Raw genomic sequence first — 17,878 nt, 5'->3', positions numbered from 1 at the left:
TAGATAGATAGATACATAGATAGATAGATAGATAGATAGATAGATAGATAGATAGATAGATAGATAGATAGATAGATAGATAAATAGATAGATAGATAGATAGATAGAATGAAAGATAGAGATGTCACTAAGCTATTTCATAGACTGGCAAGAATATGAAAACTACAATAGTAATCAATTTTCCAGCCCCGAACTTTAAGATGTACTTAAAAAAGCACTACAATAAACCATAAGCAATAAAAGTACATACTAAGTAATAACCCTTTTTTATTTGTTTATTCAAATATATTTAAACTTGAGAATAAGTGTTAATGGAAGTGTGCGTGTCTTTTTGTCATACATATTATTATTGTTTAATGAAGTGTATGAAAAAAGTAATTTTCTGTTTAATTTTATTCTCTTATTTATTCTGCTTCCAACTGAAGATGTCATTCTGCCTACACGGTTGTTTTAGTTAATAACAAAATAGATGATAACGTACTTTTTTCTTTTTGTTTACTTGATGTTTTACTTTACTCTTATTATTTTGTAAAAAAAAACAACAATACTAAATCTTAAACCGTACTTAATGGCAACAACAATAAGAAAAAAAAATGGTTTAAACAAACTACAAGATACTAAAAAAAAGTGCTACTTAAAAGATCGTTTAGTGTGTATTTTTCATTATTCTTCTGCTTCTACTATTTCTTTTACAATGTCTTTTGTTTTTCTGGTTGTTTTGTTTAGATTTTTGCTTTTGTTGTTGTTTTTACTTGTCAAACGTTTAGGTTTGGAAAAAAAAAAGAAAAACAAATGAGTGTTAAAAATAGTGTTGCCATTGTTAGTTGTTAATAGTGTTATAAGAGAAATGGAAATTAGATTTGCTGAAAGTAAAGAAATTAATTTCTTTTGATTTTATAGAGACAACTTGTTGTACTTTAAGGCTATAGACTAGTCTATGAACTAGAATATAAACCAATATGAACTAGTTTAAAAAAAACAGGACTATGGAATAGTCCAGCCTATGAATTATTCTAAAAAATTGTCTATGGACTAGGGTTCTATAAATCGACTTTCGAATAATCGAACAATCGACTTTTTGTCGAAAAAAGTCGAAAAGTCGAAGTCGACTATTTTGTTCCAAAAAAGTCGATAACTCGACTATCGTCTATGAAAAAAGTCGAAAAGTCGACTTTGTAAATAAAAGTCGGAAAGTCGAAAAAAGTCGAAAAGTCGAAAGAAGTCTAAAAATTCGGAAAAAGTCGAAAATAGTCGGAAAAAGTCGAAAATAGAAAGAAGTCGAAAAAACTCAAAAAATTGCAACAAATAGAAAAATTATAAATAATTTTTTTTATTAATAATAATAATAATAATAATAATAATAATAAGAATAATAATAATGATAATAATATAATGTTAACTGGCAACATTCTAAATTTACTTTTCTGTCAACTTTATAAATTTTTAACTCTGGTCGGAAAAAGTCGAAAAAAGTCAAAAGTCGAAAAGTCGGAAAAAGTCGAAAAAAAGTCGTAAAAAGTCGTAAAAAGTCGGAAAAAGTCAAAAAAAAAGTCGAAAAGTCGACTATTTATAAAATATTAAAAGTCGAAAAATCGACTTTTAATTAAATGAAAAAACTCGAAAAGTCGAAAAATCTACTTTTAACTAAATGCAAAAAAAAGAAAGTCGAAATGTCGACTTTTCATAAAATGCAAAATGTCGAAAAGTCGACTTTTCATAAAATGCAAAAAGTCTAAAAGTCGAAAAGTCGACTTTTCGTTTCAACTATAGAACCCTACTATGGACTTCTCTGCGAGATATTCTATATACTACAACATGAACTAGTCTATAAACTAGTTTAAAAACTAATCTATTGACTAGTCAAAGAACTAGATTATAGCCTATCCTATGAGCTAGTCCATGAACTAGTGTTTGACTTGTCAATTAATTGTCTACGGACTAGTATATTAACTACCACATTAACTAGTATCTATACTACTACTACTACTATTTTTTGAACTCAATAGACTAGTCAATGTTGTAGACTAAGAATAAGACTTTAGACTATTCAACTGACTAGTCTATGACATATTTTATTAGCTAGTCAATTGATTTGTTTATGGATTATTCCTTTAACTTGTTAATAAACTAGTCTATGAAGAAACTATTGACCAATATATATATTATACTACTCTGTTGGCTTGTCTATTAACGAGTAGACTCGGATTAGTCTATTGACTAGTGTCTGGATTAGTCTATTGTCTAGTGTAAGAAGTACAATATTTGTTAGTCTTTAAGCAAACCTATAGCATAGTCTTTGAACTAGTTTCCTGACTAGTTTATGGCACAATTATTATTGGAGTCATATCCATAACTTTAATAAGTTTCCCTTTTGTAAATTTTTATTGGCAACACTGTTATTAACCATTAATTGTTTATACTCTTTCTCTCTCATCTATACACAAGATCCGTTAAAAGAAAAACAACAAAAAATATGAATAATGGCTGGCTACTGGCTACGATCAAAACCTAAAGAGTTTTTAGTGTAAAATTAAGTCGAGTGAGTTGTGGTCGGTTCGTGAAGTGTAGTTGTATTTTTCATTTAATTAAAAAAAAAAACAAAAATAAATAAATAAATTTTACAAAAAAATAAGAAAATACTTATAAATTGATTTGAGTCATAAATAAGAAATAATTAAATACAGGTTTTTTTCCACTAAATTTTATAAAGAAATTTGTTTTGATTAATAAAACAAATAGTGAGTGTGTGCAATTGTGAAAAATAAAGAAATTAAATTAGCAAAATAAAAGTTATTAACAAAGAATAAATTATTATAAAAAAGTAATAAATATTTGTTATAACAACAAAAATTTTTAATAAGTTTCCTTTTTTCCAGTTCATTATTATTTTTCTATTAAAATACAACAAAATTTTCTTTAACTTGTTTTACAACTACAAAAAAAATCAGAAGTTCTTTTACCACAACTACTTTTAACTTCGTTTGACTTTGTTTTACAAACAAGGAATCGTACGAAGTCTTTTAACAACAATAACAAAAACAACCTATAAAAACATAAACCGGAAATACCCTTGAATTTGCTTTTTCTTCTCTCTCTCTCTCTTTAACATTCACTCTACGAAGAAGTCAATGTTTGTAATGATTGTAAAGATTGTTAAGATATATTGAAAGTGTCGAGAATTGCAGCAGTAGCAACAACAACAATAACAACAACGTGAATTCATCAACTTAAAGCAATTCAGGTGTTTCCAGTAAAATTATAACAACAACAACCACAAAAAGTGTTTATATATTTTGGAATTTTTATTTTCAAATTAAACTTTCTTTAAATAATCTGTATGTTTTAATAATTATGTCATGGGATCGTGTACGCGACGACACTTTTTACTATCAACATGCTTTCTTCAAATGGTAAGTGGCGTTTTTATTTTTTTTTAAATTAAATTTTATTAAAAATTTTACTTTAGAAGAGGATTTTTTTTGATGAAAAATGTTGTATTATTAAAAACATTAAATGTGTTTTTAAATTTTACTATTTGTTTTTAAATAGACTATAGACTAGACTAGTTAGGTTTTAGTTCAGTTCTAGTTCAGATCTAGTTCAGTTCTAGTTCAGTTCTATTTCAGATCTAGTTCAGATCTAGTTCAGTTCTAGTTCAGTTCTAGTTCAGTTCTAGTTCAGTTCTAGTTCAGTTCTAGTTCAGTTCTAGTTCAGTTCTAGTTCAGATCTAGTTCAATGTTACTATAGCCGTATATATAAAATGATATATAACTGCTATCGGACGATCTTGTGCACGATAAAAACCTATATAGAACTTTAAGTTGGAAGTGTAGAAATCGGATGGCATACATTTTTTTCCCGATTTCATCGTTTTAGGGTGTGTACTACAACAACAAACTTTTTTTTACAAAAAATGTTACTATAGCCGTATATATAAAATGATATATAACTGCTATCGGACGATCTTGTGCACGATAAAAACCTATATAGAACTTTAAGTTGGAAGTGTAGAAACCGGATGGCATACATTTTTTTCCGGATTTCATCGTTCTAGGGTGTGTACTACACAACAACAAACTTTTTTTTACAAAAAATGTTACTATAGCCGTATATATAAAATGATATATAACTGCTATCGGACGATCTTGTGCACGATAAAAACCTATATAGAACTTTAAGTTGGAAGTGTAGAAATCGGATGGCATACATTTTTTTCCGGATTTCATCGTTCTAGGGTGTGTACTACAACAACAAAACTTTTTTTTACAAAAAAAATGTTACTATAGCCGTATATATAAAATGATATATAACTGCTATCGGACGATCTTGTGCACGATAAAAACTTATATAGAACTTTAAGTTGGAAGTGTAGAAATCGGATGGCATACATTTTTTTCCGGATTTCATCGTTCTAGGGTGTGTACTACAACAACAAACTTTTTTTTACAAAAAATGTTACTATAGCCGTATATATAAAATGATATATAACTGCTATCGGACGATCTTGTGCACGATAAAAACCTATATAGAACTTTAAGTCAGAAGTGTAGAAATCGGATGATATACATTTTTTTCCGGATTTCATCGTTCTAGGGTGTGTACTACAACAACAAACTTTTTTTTTTACAAAAAATGTTACTATAGCCGTATATATAAAATGATATATAACTGCTATCGGACGATCTTGTGCACGATAAAAACCTATATAGAACTTTAAGTTGGAAGTGTAGAAATCGGATGGCATACATTTTTTTCCGGATTTCATCGTTCTAGGGTGTGTACTACAACAACAAACTTTTTTTTTACAAAAAATGTTACTATAGCCGTATATATAAAATGATATATAACTGCTATCGGACGATCTTGTGCACGATAAAAACTTATATAGAACTTTAAGTTGGAAGTGTAGAAATCGGATGGCATACATTTTTTTCCGGATTTCATCGTTCTAGGGTGTGTACTACAACAACAAACTTTTTTTTTACAAAAAATGTTACTATAGCCGTATATATAAAATGATATATAACTGCTATCGGACGATCTTGTGCACGATAAAAACCTATATAGAACTTTAAGTCAGAAGTGTAGAAATCGGATGATATACATTTTTTTCCGGATTTCATCGTTCTAGGGTGTGTACTACAACAACAAACTTTTTTTTACAAAAAATGTAACTATGGCCGTATATATAAAATGATATATAACTGCTATCGGACGATCTTGTGCACGATAAAAACCTATATAGAACTTTAAGTTGGAAGTGTAGAAATGGGATGACATACATTTTTTTCCGGATTTCATCGTTCTAGGGTGTGTACTACAACAACAAACTTTTTTTTACAAAAAATGTAACTATGGCCGTATATATAAAATGATATATAACTGCTATCGGACGATCTTGTGCACGATAAAAACCTATATAGAACTTTAAGTCAGAAGTGTAGAAATCGGATGATATACATTTTTTTCCGGATTTCATCGTTCTAGGGTGTGTACTACAACAACAAACTTTTTTTTACAAAAAATGTAACTATGGCCGTATATATAAAATGATATATAACTGCTATCGGACGATCTTGTGCACGATAAAAACCTATATAGAACTTTAAGTTGGAAGTGTAGAAATGGGATGACATACATTTTTTTCCGGATTTCATCGTTCTAGGGTGTGTACTACAACAACAAACTTTTTTTTACAAAAAATGTAACTATGGCCGTATATATAAAATGATATATAACTGCTATCGGACGATCTTGTGCACGATAAAAACCTATATAGAACTTTAAGTCAGAAGTGTAGAAATCGGATGATATACATTTTTTTCCGGATTTCATCGTTCTAGGGTGTGTACTACAACAACAAACTTTTTTTTACAAAAAATGTTACTATAGCCGTATATAAAAATGATATATAACTGCTATCGGACGATCTTGTGCACGATAAAAACTTATATAGAACTTTAAGTTGGAAGTGTATCCCATCCGGTTTCTACACTTCCAACTTAAAGTTCTATATAGGTTTTTATCGTGCACAAGATCGTCCGATAGCAGTTATATATCATTTTATATATACGGCCATAGTTACATTTTTTTGTAAAAAAGTTTGTTGTTGTAGTACACACCCTAGAACGATGAAATCCGGAAAAAATGTATGTCATCCCATTTCTACACTTCCAACTTAAAGTTCTATATAGGTTTTTATCGTGCACAAGATCGTCCGATAGCAGTTATATATCATTTTATATATACGGCTATAGTAACATTTTTTAAAAAAAAAAGTTTGTTGTTGTAGTACACACCCTAGAACGATGAAATCCGGAAAAAAATGTATGCCATCCGATTTCTACACTTCTGACTTAAAGTTCTATATAGGTTTTATCGTGCACAAGATCGTCCGATAGCAGTTATATATATCATTTTATATATACGGCTATAGTAACATTTTTTGTAAAAAAAAAGTTTGTTGTTGTAGTACACACCCTAGAACGATGAAATCCGGAAAAAAATGTATATCATCCGATTTCTACACTTCTGACTTAAAGTTCTATATAGGTTTTTATCGTGCACAAGATCGTCCGATAGCAGTTATATATCATTTTATATATACGGCTATAGTAACATTTTTTGTAAAAAAAAAGTTTGTTGTTGTAGTACACACCCTAGAACGATGAAATCCGGAAAAAAATGTATGCCATCCGGTTTCTACACTTCCAACTTAAAGTTCTATATAGGTTTTTATCGTGCACAAGATCGTCCGATAGCAGTTATATATCATTTTATATATACGGCTATAGTAACATTTTTTGTAAAAAAAAAGTTTGTTGTTGTAGTACACACCCTAGAACGATGAAATCCGGAAAAAATGTATGCCATCCGATTTCTACACTTCCAACTTAAAGTTCTATATAGGTTTTTATCGTGCACAAGATCGTCCGATAGCAGTTATATATCATTTTATATATACGGCTATAGTAACATTTTTTGTAAAAAAAAGTTTGTTGTTGTAGTACACACCCTAGAACGATGAAATCCGGAAAAAAATGTATGCCATCCGATTTCTACACTTCCAACTTAAAGTTCTATATAGGTTTTTATCGTGCACAAGATCGTCCGATAGCAGTTATATATCATTTTATATATACGGCTATAGTAACATTTTTTGTAAAAAAAAAGTTTGTTGTTGTAGTACACACCCTAGAACGATGAAATCCGGAAAAAAATGTATGCCATCCGATTTCTACACTTCCAACTTAAAGTTCTATATAGGTTTTTATCGTGCACAAGATCGTCCGATAGCAGTTATATATCATTTTATATATACGGCTATAGTAACATTTTTTGTAAAAAAAAGTTTGTTGTTGTAGTACACACCCTAGAACGATGAAATCCGGAAAAAAATGTATGCCATCCGATTTCTACACTTCCAACTTAAAGTCATCCATCTATCTATCTATTTATCCATCCATCTATCTATCTATCTATCTATCTATCTATCTATCTATCTATCTATCTATCTATCTATCTATTTATTTACCTACCTAAGCATCAAAAAGTACTTTAGTTAAAGTTTTTGTAATTTCAATTTCACAACCCTGATAGGCATTAAACTTATTAAAATTTAGATTTTAAAAAAAAATATCCATAAAAATATGAAAAATATGTTTATAAATAGTAACAGTTGAAATATTGAGTTGGAAATAGGAACAATTCCTTATTTTTCTTCACAATTTCTTTCTAATTAATCTATTATTAACAGGTTTGTTGACCTATACCAATAGAAAAAAATACCAATACACACAGTTGTTTTGTAGTTGTTGTTGTTGTTGCTGTTATTGTTGTTTTTGTTAAATTTTCTTTTAAGAATTTCGTTTGAACTTTTCATAAATTTGTTCCTTTTTTGTACTAAAAAAATTTCAGTGTAAGTGCATGTTGTAAGTAGTGGTGTGTATGTGTTTGATTTCTGTGTAGTTGTATGATTCACAAGCACGTTTTATTTGTTAATTTTTTTTAATTTTTCAAAACATTTCAATTTTAATTATTTATTAAACACACTTTACGTCATAATTTATTTAGTTGTTGTTTTTGTTTTAATTTTTTTTTTCTTCAACCCAAAAATTATTCATACATTGATTACACAAACCACTATAATTTGTTGTTATTGCAATAGTTGTTTTGTTGGCTTTCTTTAGATTTAATTATTTCGTTTTCTTTAATATTATTTTACCTATTTTTTCTTTATCTTTCTTATTTATAAATTTTAATCATCGAAAATTTCGTCATCACTTGTTAATCATATATATTTCTAGATAATTTTTTTTTCGGAAAACTAAAATTTTTTTGTTTGTTTTTATATTGACCAATAATTTATTTACTAAAATACAATAGATTTGTTACGGCGACCGACACTAAAAAACGGTAAAACGCGCACAACACCTTTCTTCGGCTATTACTCGTCAAATGCTAAATGCTAATGGAGTGTATCTCTCGGATACCGTTTTCATTAGGCAACTATACTTGTGCTCACTTGTCGCACACAGATACGATAAGGTGACCACATACATAAACGCATATTTAAAATTTTTGTTGTTTTTCTCTCTTGAATATTACCAGATGTGTGGAAATTATTAATATGAACGTTAATTTCAAATAGTTTATGGATTGCATTGACAAGAGTAGTTTATTGAGGACTCTAGAGTAGGGTTCTATAAATCGGCTTTCGAATAATGGAACAATTTTGTCGAAAAAAGTCGAAAAGTCTAAGTCGACTATTTTGTTCCAAAAAAGTCGATAACTCGACTATCGTCTATGAAAAAAGTCGAAAAGACTTTGTAAATAAAAGTCGAAAAGCCGAAAAAAGTCGAAAAGTCGGAAAAAGTCGAAAAGTCGAAGTCGACTATTTTGTTCCAAAAAAGTCGATAACTAACTATCGTCTATGAAAAAAGTCGAAAAGCCGACTTTGTAAATAAAAGTCGAAAAGTCGGAAAGAGTCGAATATAGTCGAAAGTCGAAAAGTCGGAAAGAGTCGAAAATAGTCGAAAATATTCGAAAGTCGAAAAAAAGACGAAAAAAGTCGAAAAAAGTCGAAAAGAGTAGAAAAGAGTCGAAAAGTCGAAACGTCGGAAAAAGTCGAAAATTCGAAACAAGTCGAAAAAAGTCGGAAAGTCGAAAAGACGGAAAAAGTCGAAAAGTCAACTATTTATAAAATATTAAAAGTCGAAAAATCGACTTTTAATTAAATGAAAAAAGTCGAAAAGTCGACTTTTAACTAAATGCAAAAAGTCGAAAGTCGACTTTTTATAAAATGCAAAATGTCGAAAAGTCGACTTTTCGTTTCAACTATAGAACCCTACTCTAGAGTTTAATACATATATTATTGACTAATCTATGAAATTGTCTTGGATATAGGTGTTCTATTGAATAATAGATGAATCAATCTATAACGTAACCTATGGACTAGTGTATTGACTAATCATTTAACTTATCTATATATTAGTCTGTTGACTAGTTTATTAACCTGTATATGAACTAGTCTTTTCACTAATCACTCACCAATCATATAATTAGTCTAAGTCGAAAAATCGGAAATGTTTATATTTAAATTAATTCATTAAAACAGTTGACAATTTTAAAAGTAAAAAGGTCGAAAATTTTAAAAGACTATTTTCTATCAAAAACCCACTTTTTAATCATTTGGATTCTGTTTTTTATCTTTTTAAAAACGTTGCCGTATAACAGCTGATTTAATACCGGCCTTGATATTTTTAGTGGCAGCCGCCGCGTCATTATTAATATTTGTCGGCGCAGTTCTCAATTTGACGGCTTTAGTTGATAATGTTTTATTTTGTATTGTTTATTGCCCGGTTGGATTAATAATTTAAACATAAAATTTAAATTTTAACAAAATTCTTGTATTCTTTGCTATAAATTTAAAGTATTTTTCTAACTTTTGCCAAAAAAATAGTTACATTCCATGTGCAATGGCCATGAAAAAAGAAAATATACAAAAATTAAATTATCGCATCAAAGTGCTGGCTGGTAATAATGTAGTTTTAGTGGAATGTGATCATTATGAATCGGAAATTTTCATGCCACAAATTGTAAATGGAAGGATAACATTTCTAAATATAATACCCAATCGTCGCTGCTGTCAAGTGACTAAAACAAATGTTATGAATTTTGCCTCGAAAGAAATGAAGGCGGCCAATACCTATCTAAAGGAGCAAAATGTGGTTAATAATAAAAAACTAAATAGATTTTCAGCCGGGGATGCAGAATTTACTCCTATGATAGCACCTTTAGCCAATAGTACACCAGCAAATGTAAAAAAGCGCAGCAGTTGTGGTAGCCTAGCAGAGCAACATTCACCTTATCCAAATTCCTGTGGTAACTCAATAGATGCTAGTTTGCCTACACCAGAAGTTTGCCGAAGAGCTGCTCCCGCTCCTACTAGATTATTAGAAAGATCTATGCTTAATCTACCGCCAGGCGTTAAAGTGGCTCGCATTTATCACAATTCTGTAGAGGGTACACCAAAAAAAGTTGGTCGCTTAGTAACGCCCAGCAAACACACAAGTGTCAGACAAAACTCTGCTAATGTGTCCATATTAAATGGCAGTTTTAGGCTGCCTTGTTCCCCAGCTCCCTCAAATTACAGCAGTTATAGCAAATCTACAGCAAGAACAGTTTCATCATCAACTGCTTTAGATTCTATAGCGAAATGGCAAAAAGTTTTAACACCCGTACGCACTTATACTAGAAAATCTAAGAATCCGGTTATGATAAAACGTCCTGTCACTGTGGAAAGTGCTAAAAAGTCCTTAAAACCTCTACGCATTACACCCACTTATCTAGTGAATCCCACCCAAGGACCTAATGTAACACAAGAAATTGAAATAAAGAAACGTAAATTAATTGTTGATAGTAAAATATCCATATCACCTAAAACGTTTAAGAAACAACAAACAGAACCATTGGAAACATATAAACCGAATAGTACAAATATTTTACAAACAAATTCTTTAGGTATTCACAAACCCCGACCCTTAAGGGAAACAATGGCATTGAGTGCTTTTGATCTGTTAACCAATTCTAATCATCAACGCTGTATGTCTGCCAAATTAAATGAACAATTTCGTAGAGGTTGTGTTAATAAGGCATCCTCAACATATAGCAAATATAAAGTATTGTCCACTGTGCCGTCTTTGCAACAGGATGAACAGGTTTTAGAATTAACTCGTATTTCTTTGTCGTCAACGGAGTCTCGCCAGCTCAAAATGTAATGTGAGTAAAGTAAGAAGAGTTAATATATGTATAATTGTTGTATGTAATTCTTATTATTGAAAATTGAATTAATTTGTTTTTTTCTTTTGTAGAAAATAAAAGAGTAAATTTCGCAGGAACAAATTTTTAAGTCCATCAACTAATTTTGAAATGCCTGTACATTAGTATGACATTAGTTTAACGTTTAAATTTTTGATTCTATATAATATTTTAGGAAAAAAATTTGTTTTTTAGAAAATTTTCTAGATTCACTTATATTTGTCTAATATTTGTTAGAAATTGTGGAGAATCGAAATAATTTTGAAAAGCTGGAATATGATTAACTTTCCTTTAGTCCCATTCTGAAAATTTGAAACTAGTTGTTTTAGAACTAAATTTGTTCCTGGGTAATCGTGTTTATATTTGTAAAAAATTAGTAAATAAGTTTGAAAATTTATTTTATAAATAAATATAAGTAAAATTTTAATAAAATTGTTTAATTATTGTTAAAGTTAATACTTATTGAAATAAAAAGAAAAAAGTATTAACATTTCTTAAAATGTCATATTATTATTTAAATAAATAAACAGGTTTAAAGGCAAAGGCTCCTTATATATTTGGGTTGTATGATAGACTTTCAGTATAACAGACTTTTGTCAGGACTATACATTTGTCTATAGTCAAGAATATAGACTGTTCTATAGTGAAGACTATAGACTGTTTTATAGTCAAGACCATAGACTGTTCTATAGTCAAGACTATAGACAGTTCTATAGTCAAGACTATAGACAGTTCTATAGTCAGACTATAGATACTTCTATAGTCAAGACTATAGACAGTTCTATAGTAAAGACTATAGACAGTTCTATAGTCAGACTATAGATACTTCTATAGTCAAGACTTTAGATACTTCTATAGTCAAGACTATAAACAGTTCTATAGTCAAGACTATTGACAGTTCTATAGTCAAGACTATAGACAGTTCTATAGTCAAAACTATAGACAGTTCTATAGTCAAGACTATAGACAGTTCTATAGTCAAGACTATAGACAGTTCTATAGTCAAGACTACAGACAGTTCTATAGTCAAGACTATAGACAGTTCTATAGTCAAGACTATATACAGTTCTATAGTCAAGACTATAGACAGTTCTATAGTCAAGACTATAGACAGTTCTATAGTCAAAACTATAGACAGTTCTATAGTCAGGTCTATAGAAAGTTCTATATTCAAGAATATATGCTGTTCTATAGTCAAGACTATAGACAGTTCTATAGTCAAGACTATAGACAGTTCTATAGTCAAGACTATAGACAGTTCTATAGTCAAGACTATAGACAGTTCTATAGTCAAGACTATAGACAGTTCTATAGTCAAGACTATAGACAGTTCTATAGTCAAGACTATAGACAGTTCTATAGTCAAGACTATAGACAGTTCTATAGCCAAGACTATAGACAGTTCTATAGTCAAGACTATAGACAGTTCTATAGTATAGACTATAGACAGTTCTATAGTGAAGACTATAGACAGTTCTATCGTGAAGACTATAGACAGTTCTATAGTGAAGACTATAGACAGTTCTATAGTCAAGACTATATACAGTTCTATAGTCAAGACTATATACAGTTCTATTGTCAAGAATATATACAGTTCTATAGTCAAGACTATATACAGTTCTATAGTCAAGACCATAGACAGTTCTGTAGTCAATACTATAGACAGTTCTATAGTCAAGACTATAGACAGTTCTATAGTCAAGACTATAGACAGTTCTATAGTCAAAACTATAGACAGTTCTATAGTCAAGACTATAGACATTTCTTTAGTCAAGACTATAGACATTTCTATAGTCAAGACTATAGACAGTTCTATATTCAAGACTATAGACAGTTCTATAGTCAAGACTATAGACAGTTCTATAGTCAAGACTATAGACAGTTCTATAGTCAAGACTATAGACAGTTCCAGTTCTATAGTCAAGACTATAGACAGTTCCAGTTCTATAGTCAAGACTATAGACAGTTCTATAGTCAAGACTATAGACAATTCTATAGTCAAGACTATAGACAGTTCTATAGGCAAGACTATAGACAGTTCCAGTTCTATAGTCAAGACTATAGACAGCTCTATAGTCAAGACTATAGACATTTCTATAGTCAAGACTATAGACATTTCTATAATCAAGACTATAGACATTTCTATAATCAAGACTATAGGCAGTTCTATAGTCAAGACTATAGACAGTTCTATAGTCAAGACTATAGACAGTTCTATAGTCAAGACAATAGACAGTTCTATAGTCAAGACAATAGACAGTTCTATAGTTAAGACTATAGACAGTTCTATAGTCAAGACTATAGCGGTTCTATAGTCAAGACTATAGCGGTTCTATAGTCAAGACTATAGCGGTTCTATAGTCAAGACTATAGCGGTTCTATAGTCAAGACTATAGCGGTTCTATAGTCAAGACTATAGCGGTTCTATAGTCAAGACTATAGCGGTTCTATAGTCAAGACAATAGCGGTTCTATAGTCAAGACTATAGACTGTTCTATTATCAAGAACTAGAACTGAACGAGAAATGAACTAGAACTGAACTAGTACTGAACTAGTACTGAACTAGAACTGAACTAAAACTGAACTAGAAATGAACTAGAACTGATAGAGTGGTCTATAGTCAAGACTGTAGAGTGGTCTATAGTCAAGACTGTCTAGTGTTCTATAGTCAAAACTATAGAGCGGTCCATAGTCAAGACTATAGATTGTTCTATAGTCAAAACTATAGATTGTTCTATAGTCAAAACTATAGATTGTTCTATAGTCAAAACTATAGATTGTTCTATAGTCAAGTCTATAGATTGTTCTATAGTCAAATCTATAGATTGTTTTAAAGTCAAGACTTTAGATTGTTCTATAGTCAAAACTATAGATTGGTCTACAGTTTATACTATATAAAGGTCTACAGATTGTTCTGTAGTCAAAACTATAGATTGTTCTATATCCAGACTATAGATTGGACTATAGACGAGACATTTCCCTTACAATAGGAAAACATTGAAATGCCTCATTAACTATAATAAAATAACACTCTATTTGTCTACCTATCAGCACCAATCAATAAAAAAATACAATTTAACAAAATATCAAATTGCATGTTGGTCATTATCGAATAAAACAAAACAACAAACTTTAAGCAAATTAGTAAAAATTAATTTGACTTGATCAAATCATTTAAAAACTGATGAAACGAATAATTAAATTTTCAGTTACAATTAGTTATTGCTGCGCAAATAATGTCTCAAACATTTGGAGTTTATTTAACGTTAATACTAAATTTAATTATTTTGTGTTGTGCTCAAAATTGTCAAGATGATCCTGTAAAATTGGATGAACAATTTATTGGTTGCTGTAGAGGAAGACCGAAATATACCTCTGAACTATGTATAGATACTTTATTAGCGAATGATACATTTTCCGAAAAGGTTTGTAAAAAGAGGATACAAGGATAGAATTTGTTTTTATTTATTTATTTTTTCTTTCAAATAGTGTATTCTTGATTGTATGTATAAAGAATTTAAAATCTATGATGGTGAACAAATCGATTTAGAGGCTGTTAATACATTTATCGATGAACAAATTACAGATGTAAATTTCAATTTAATATATATGGATGCTTTCGAAAGTTGTAGTAAATTTGGTAAATTTGATATTCATTTTTACAAATATCACTTGTTTTACTTTTATTTTTCTTTTTTTTAGCTAAAGATACATTACAACAGAAATTTTCCTTTGTCAAATTTGATAATGAACATAACTGCGATGATTATGCCATGTTCGTTGATATATGCGTATGGTATCATACTTTGGGTAATTGTCCTGAGGAATATGCAAATAATGATGATATTTGCCATGATAAACGGGAATGGGTTAATAAGTGTTTATTCGAGACTTGAAAATGTTAATCTGTTAATTAAAATTTAAATAAAAAATGCACATTATTAATGAATAACTGTTTTACAAATATAGTTCCAGGCCAAGCTGTAATTTCTAATCTTTACCTATCAAACGTCTGGAATATTGACAAGTCTTTAGCCTTGACAGTAGACATGCCTTTTCTTGTCCATGGACTAGTCTAGAGTCTTGACTTTAAAACTGTCTCTTATGACTATAGTCCAGTCTATAGTTATAACTACATACTCGACTATACAATTATAGATCACTGATCTAAAGTCTAAACAGAAAGGTCTATAGTAAGTTCTACTTTGTCTGGACGACCATAGTCAAGTGCAAAAACAAAGTCTATGGTCAAGTCTTAAAACTGGTATATAGTTATGATTATAGATCACTTTACAGTCTTCCCAATTAATTAGCGTGATCACCTTTACTTCGAAAATGGTGTACCATAGATTGTAAGAGGCTGCTTGCCAATTACCTTTAAATAACATCTACAGGAGCATATGATGTTTCCCTCAATCAAGAAACAGAACTTTCCAAATTTATCGGCACACAGTTGAGCACTTTTGAAGGTCGTTCTATAGTCAAGACTATAGCGGTTCTATAGTCAAGACTATAGCGGTTCTATAGTCAAGACTATAGCGGTTCTATAGTCAAGACTATAGCGGTTCTATAGTCAAGACAATAGCGGTTCTATAGTCAAGACTATAGACTGTTCTATTATCAAGAACTAGAACTGAACGAGAAATGAACTAGAACTGAACTAGTACTGAACTAGTACTGAACTAGAACTGAACTAAAACTGAACTAGAAATGAACTAGAACTGATAGAGTGGTCTATAGTCAAGACTGTAGAGTGGTCTATAGTCAAGACTGTCTAGTGTTCTATAGTCAAAACTATAGAGCGGTCCATAGTCAAGACTATAGATTGTTCTATAGTCAAAACTATAGATTGTTCTATAGTCAAAACTATAGATTGTTCTATAGTCAAAACTATAGATTGTTCTATAGTCAAGTCTATAGATTGTTCTATAGTCAAATCTATAGATTGTTTTAAAGTCAAGACTTTAGATTGTTCTATAGTCAAAACTATAGATTGGTCTACAGTTTATACTATATAAAGGTCTACAGATTGTTCTGTAGTCAAAACTATAGATTGTTCTATATCCAGACTATAGATTGGACTATAGACGAGACATTTCCCTTACAATAGGAAAACATTGAAATGCCTCATTAACTATAATAAAATAACACTCTATTTGTCTACCTATCAGCACCAATCAATAAAAAAATACAATTTAACAAAATATCAAATTGCATGTTGGTCATTATCGAATAAAACAAAACAACAAACTTTAAGCAAATTAGTAAAAATTAATTTGACTTGATCAAATCATTTAAAAACTGATGAAACGAATAATTAAATTTTCAGTTACAATTAGTTATTGCTGCGCAAATAATGTCTCAAACATTTGGAGTTTATTTAACGTTAATACTAAATTTAATTATTTTGTGTTGTGCTCAAAATTGTCAAGATGATCCTGTAAAATTGGATGAACAATTTATTGGTTGCTGTAGAGGAAGACCGAAATATACCTCTGAACTATGTATAGATACTTTATTAGCGAATGATACATTTTCCGAAAAGGTTTGTAAAAAGAGGATACAAGGATAGAATTTGTTTTTATTTATTTATTTTTTCTTTCAAATAGTGTATTCTTGATTGTATGTATAAAGAATTTAAAATCTATGATGGTGAACAAATCGATTTAGAGGCTGTTAATACATTTATCGATGAACAAATTACAGATGTAAATTTCAATTTAATATATATGGATGCTTTCGAAAGTTGTAGTAAATTTGGTAAATTTGATATTCATTTTTACAAATATCACTTGTTTTACTTTTATTTTTCTTTTTTTAGCTAAAGATACATTACAACAGAAATTTTCCTTTGTCAAATTTGATAATGAACATAACTGCGATGATTATGCCATGTTCGTTGATATATGCGTATGGTATCATACTTTGGGTAATTGTCCTGAGGAATATGCAAATAATGATGATATTTGCCATGATAAACGGGAATGGGTTAATAAGTGTTTATTCGAGACTTGAAAATGTTAATCTGTTAATTAAAATTTAAATAAAAAATGCACATTATTAATGAATAACTGTTTTACAAATATAGTTCCAGGCCAAGCTGTAATTTCTAATCTTTACCTATCAAACGTCTGGAATATTGACAAGTCTTTAGCCTTGACAGTAGACATGCCTTTTGTCTTGTCCATGGACTAGTCTAGAGTCTTGACTTTAAAACTGTCTCTTATGACTATAGTCCAGTCTATAGTTATAACTACATACTCGACTATACAATTATAGATCACTGATCTAAAGTCTAAACAGAAAGGTCTATAGTAAGTTCTACTTTGTCTGGACGACCATAGTCAAGTGCAAAAACAAAGTCTATGGTCAAGTCTTAAAACTGGTATATAGTTATGATTATAGATCACTTTACAGTCTTCCCAATTAATTAGCGTGATCACCTTTACTTCGAAAATGGTGTACCATAGATTGTAAGAGGCTGCTTGCCAATTACCTTTAAATAACATCTACAGGAGCATATGATGTTTCCCTCAATCAAGAAACAGAACTTTCCAAA

General features: G+C 29.8%; 3 protein-coding genes and 1 long non-coding RNA gene across 4 annotated transcripts; all 4 read left to right on the top strand.

Annotated features, from left to right (window-relative positions):
* The first annotated feature begins 1,657 nt into the window (after positions 1 to 1,657).
* On the top strand, positions 1,658 to 3,353 carry LOC124420734. Its single transcript, XR_006941342.1, has 2 exons — positions 1,658 to 2,738; positions 2,877 to 3,353. It is a non-coding gene; the product is annotated as an uncharacterized LOC124420734 (long non-coding RNA).
* A 6,354-nt stretch (positions 3,354 to 9,707) lies between these two features.
* Positions 9,708 to 11,787, top strand: LOC111678198. The gene is made up of 2 exons (XM_046955629.1): positions 9,708 to 11,280; positions 11,373 to 11,787. Exon 1 carries the CDS (start codon positions 9,978 to 9,980, stop codon positions 11,277 to 11,279), a length of 1,302 nt encoding a protein of 433 aa, XP_046811585.1. The 5' UTR covers positions 9,708 to 9,977; the 3' UTR covers position 11,280; positions 11,373 to 11,787.
* Positions 11,788 to 14,451: 2,664 nt separating this feature from the next.
* LOC124420903 lies at positions 14,452 to 15,265 on the top strand. Its single transcript, XM_046955335.1, has 3 exons — positions 14,452 to 14,744; positions 14,809 to 14,959; positions 15,022 to 15,265. Exons 1-3 carry the CDS (start codon positions 14,556 to 14,558, stop codon positions 15,213 to 15,215), a joined length of 534 nt encoding a protein of 177 aa, XP_046811291.1. The 5' UTR covers positions 14,452 to 14,555; the 3' UTR covers positions 15,216 to 15,265.
* Positions 15,266 to 16,571: 1,306 nt separating this feature from the next.
* On the top strand, positions 16,572 to 17,384 carry LOC111678208. Its single transcript, XM_023439478.2, has 3 exons — positions 16,572 to 16,864; positions 16,929 to 17,079; positions 17,141 to 17,384. Exons 1-3 carry the CDS (start codon positions 16,676 to 16,678, stop codon positions 17,332 to 17,334), a joined length of 534 nt encoding a protein of 177 aa, XP_023295246.2. The 5' UTR covers positions 16,572 to 16,675; the 3' UTR covers positions 17,335 to 17,384.
* Positions 17,385 to 17,878: the final 494 nt, after the last annotated feature.

This window comes from Lucilia cuprina, chromosome 6, assembly GCF_022045245.1.
Source record: "Lucilia cuprina isolate Lc7/37 chromosome 6, ASM2204524v1, whole genome shotgun sequence".
Classification (NCBI taxonomy): Eukaryota; Metazoa; Arthropoda; class Insecta; order Diptera; family Calliphoridae; genus Lucilia; species Lucilia cuprina.
This window is presented reverse-complemented; position numbering and strand designations above follow the sequence as displayed.

Bases quoted from the DNA above. Each gene is read 5' to 3' on its own strand.
- LOC111678198 (XM_046955629.1), top strand. From the start codon at position 9,978: ATGGCCATGAAAAAAGAAAATATACAAAAATTAAATTATCGCATCAAA.
- LOC111678208 (XM_023439478.2), top strand. From the start codon at position 16,676: ATGTCTCAAACATTTGGAGTTTATTTAACGTTAATACTAAATTTAATT. The intron at 16,865-16,928 runs GTTTGTAAAAAG...TCTTTCAAATAG, and splicing joins ATGATACATTTTCCGAAAAG to TGTATTCTTGATTGTATGTA. The intron at 17,080-17,140 runs GTAAATTTGATA...TTCTTTTTTTAG, and splicing joins CGAAAGTTGTAGTAAATTTG to CTAAAGATACATTACAACAG.
- LOC124420903 (XM_046955335.1), top strand. From the start codon at position 14,556: ATGTCTCAAACATTTGGAGTTTATTTAACGTTAATACTAAATTTAATT. The intron at 14,745-14,808 runs GTTTGTAAAAAG...TCTTTCAAATAG, and splicing joins ATGATACATTTTCCGAAAAG to TGTATTCTTGATTGTATGTA. The intron at 14,960-15,021 runs GTAAATTTGATA...TCTTTTTTTTAG, and splicing joins CGAAAGTTGTAGTAAATTTG to CTAAAGATACATTACAACAG.